Source organism: Pteropus alecto, unplaced genomic scaffold (genome assembly GCF_000325575.1).
Source record: "Pteropus alecto unplaced genomic scaffold, ASM32557v1 scaffold88, whole genome shotgun sequence".
Lineage (NCBI taxonomy): Eukaryota > Metazoa > Chordata > Mammalia > Chiroptera > Pteropodidae > Pteropus > Pteropus alecto.
In genome coordinates, this window is record NW_006494611.1 from 18,033,128 (window position 1) to 18,036,937 (window position 3,810).

The window sequence follows — 3,810 nt, forward strand, 5'->3', positions numbered from 1 at the left end:
TTCACCATATTTTACAATGCTTATTCTCTTAGTATTTGACTATAAGCAATGTAAATCTGCGTTAATGACAGTAATACGGTGCAAACATTTACAATGAACAGCAATAAAATTCCTTTTTCCTTACATTAAGTCATATAAACTATAAATTACTCTCTTTTCACATGGGCTTTATTCTTGAATAAGCTTTATGAAAATGAAGTCTGTAAATTATCACACCAGCATAGCCTGGTCATGTACAGGAAAGAAACAGAACTTAGTATACACATAACAGTGTAAAATAAAAATTGTGACTAGAATTTTAAAAAAGCCTCAAAGTATGGTCGTTTCAGTTATCACTAATCTTAAGATAATACAGCTAATTTCAATAGTCACCATATTCTGTATGTTAAAAATATTCCCTCTGAAGGTTAATAACAAACTTATCAAACAATAAAAATACAATAGCCTAATGTTTCTATGAAATCTAAAGACAAATCTAGATATTTTATAGCCTCGTGTTCAGCACTGCTTTCCAAACATTAAGAATAAAACCTTACGAACAAACTATTTTTAGAATAATTCAATCTTGCAAAAATCTTTTACAACCAAATTATGGTCCTCAATTTTCCTTTGAGAAATCACTTCATTATTAATTAATCTATCAGATAAAAGTTGCTTTTATAAAAGAATTTAATTTTCAACAGAGTAGCTGCTGAAATAGATCCTACAACCTCCCAGAGACAAAGTCTTCAATGGCCACTTTAATTTTTTTCCCCAACAATAAACACAAAACACTAAAGTGAAACCAAGCAAACCAAAGTGCTTTGGTATATCAAAATTATTGGAAATGTAACGATCAAAAAAAAAAAAAAAGTAACACTTCATTGACTTTTTCCTAAGTGATTTTTTCATATCAACATTTGGCTCAATAAAACCACAACTCTAGAAATTAAGTGTTATTAGTCATTTGATGCAATATTTGATACTGCTTTCTATGCATACCATAATGAAAAATACAGTTTTAAAGAAAGTTTTAAATCACATAAATTTCACATATAGAGGTACACATACTCTAAAATAAAAGGAGAAATGGCCAACCACCTCACTACTCACATATAAGAACCTGATAGAATAATTTTAGTCTTATAACCCTGATAATTTTAAATCAAATGGGTAAAGTAAAAATAGCATGAACATATTCTGATTACTAAAAGCAATCTGTCTACCAAAGGCATTCTAGAAATTTTTTTGAATAGGGATTTAAAAAAAAATTTTTTTTCATTAATTTGTTCTTATATACCTAGATGACTGTACATACCAATAGTACACTACTTCTGAAATGTTACAAATGATTTAGTGTCCATAATTAATTATCTTATAGGCAAGCAGGTCAAGTTCAGCCTTAGTAAAGTTTTTCAATTAATGTAATCTCCAAAATTTCCAATTATTTTTTTCCATTATTGTTTTTAACTTAGAAACTGTTACATTTTATGGGCTATTTCTTTGGAAACTTTTATCGTCATCTCAAAACAAAAAACTTGGGGAAAATTAACTGTGCACATTTACGTGCAACTACATAATCCAAAGGAATAAACCTCTTCAAACAGAAAACGTCTCCTTAAAAAAAAAATTCCCCACAATTTTTAGCATATACACGTTGGTGTTGGCGTCACTCGACCTTAAGCAAAATATTTATTGATATTTGTTTTGCTAAGAAATAATTTTTATGAATATTAACATTTAGGCAATTATATAATTTCAACTAAATATTAAACTGCTACAATTCACACTACCAACATTTTGGCCTTAATAAAATGCTTCAGTCACCTCAGATCAATAATTTGATTGTTTTTCACGCCTTATACACTAGCCTACGAGTAACCCTTCAATTCCTGTAATACTTTCCATTCTGCAAAAAGGAGGGCTCTATCCCCATCCTTGATCAAAACTAGTTTATTATATCTGAAACTGCAAAGATTTAATGCCTTTCAATAACCACTATCTTTTGAAGTACAAAGGCCTTTTAGACAACCAAAACTATACACCATTAAAATTTCTTGGGTTTCTGTCTTATTTGACAAGCTGACTCAGTAAATTTAACACTGCATGAAAGAGCTAACATACCTACAATCTGAAGTTGGAATAATCCACTCTTGCCAGCATTTCTGGTTATTAGACGGTAAATTATACTTGGCATGCTACACAAGTCAGAGTAAATTTAAGGGATACCCAAAGGTGTCAGAGAACCTGAAACTTAAATAATATAAGTAGCAATTCTGGCATCACAAAACTTAAATTTCAAGTGAGAACTGAAGTTTAATCTCTGCAAACACCATTTGCTACACTCAATCCCTTGAACCTACACATTATCATCTGGGATCAAAACCCACTCAATCTCCATGCTATTACGTGTGGCAAGAGCACTGAATATAAAATGCTACCCTGAACTGCGAATTTCATGCCCTATCCTACATCACCCCATCAGGAGAGAAAAAAGCAAATTTAACAAAGATCTAATAAGAGCGCCTTATGAGGTATATAGTATGGCACTATTGATTTCAACCGACAGAACTTCTAAATGCAGGTCAAAGTTGTAATTAACTTAGTTTAAGAATACAAACCATACTTTTGTCTTCAAATGAGCACCATATATGCTTAAAATGATTCTGCTTCTAAAATTATGCAAATCAGCTCACAACTCACATTTTATAAGAATCTATCAATGCAACCCAGGAAACTAAGAACAATCACTGCAAGATTCTGATGCAATATGCGTACGTGAAGCACGAATTTTCATTTTAATCTGATCTGCACCCTTGATCTAGGGCCTAAAGCCAAGATTTAATGGAAATATGCTCAACCTCAAAGCATCTATTTTTCTGTGCATTTAGTAGACCGGATTACCGAGCTCACTAATCCACTGACAGCGTACTGTATCCTGTATTAACGGACAATAGCCCTTAGGAAGAGACCCTATACAAGCTAAGAAACCAATCGGTGCCTTGACACTTGCAACCAGGCAAGAGTTCCCTCTAGCCGAACACACCCTACGTTAAATGCATTCAAGAGACACAAAATGTATATAATCTAGAAATTCGACCAGGGTTAAATGTTATAGTCACCCAAACTATGGAAATTTTTCGCATTCGTCTACTCCCACGTTCTAAGAAGAGTGACAGAAAGGCAAAGGAGCAGCCGCAGAAATGGATACAGGTCAAGTCTAAGTCGAATCCATCCTCTTGATATCTCCTTTTGTTTCTGCTAACGATCTCTTTGATGATGGCTGTCATGTCTGGGAGCCTGTGGCTGAAGAAAAAGGAGGAGAGAGATGGCAGAAGCTGCTGGTGGCGGGGCTTCTTCTGCAGGATGGAAATGGCTTTGGACTTGGCGGTAGCTGATGCCCCTCGCTCTGCTGCCGCTTGGCTCTGGACCGCAGCCGGGTAATGGCTGCTGCGGCGGCTGCTGGATGGTTGCAGCGACTGGGCCTGCTTCTCCTCAGCAGCCAGAGGCCTGGCAGCGGCGGCAGCTGAACGGGGAGAAGACGAATAATCCTCGGAACGGCTGCCTCCTCCGGCGGCCTCCGGAGCCCGGGCCAAGGGGGGTGCGGCGGCGGCGGAGGGGAGGTTTAAAACCGGCCCGGGTCCCTGGATGTGCCGCCGCCGCCGCCGCCGTGTTGGAGGCAGTAGAAGGGGAGAGACCAACTCTCCGGCGTTCCCAGTTCTGGAAATGGTGACAGGCGACTCCGATCCCCTCCCCGGAGCTGCAGCCGCTGCGGCTGCCGCCGCCGCTTCTCCCCCCCGCTCCAGGAGCGGGAGGTGCCGCCGCCGCGCC

The 3,810-nt window shown here is 37.7% G+C and overlaps 1 protein-coding gene across 1 annotated transcript in view; it reads right to left on the reverse strand.

The window, feature by feature from the left end:
* The window catches only part of PTEN (phosphatase and tensin homolog), a 78,611-nt gene extending 75,207 nt beyond the window's left edge, over positions 1-3,404 (reverse strand). The window contains exon 1 of the mRNA XM_025042247.1: positions 3,191-3,404. Within this exon, the coding sequence (XP_024898015.1) occupies positions 3,191-3,269 (79 nt within the window). The 5' untranslated portion in view covers positions 3,270-3,404. The remainder of the gene's footprint in view (positions 1-3,190) is intronic.
* Between the last annotated feature and the right edge of the window lie 406 nt (positions 3,405-3,810).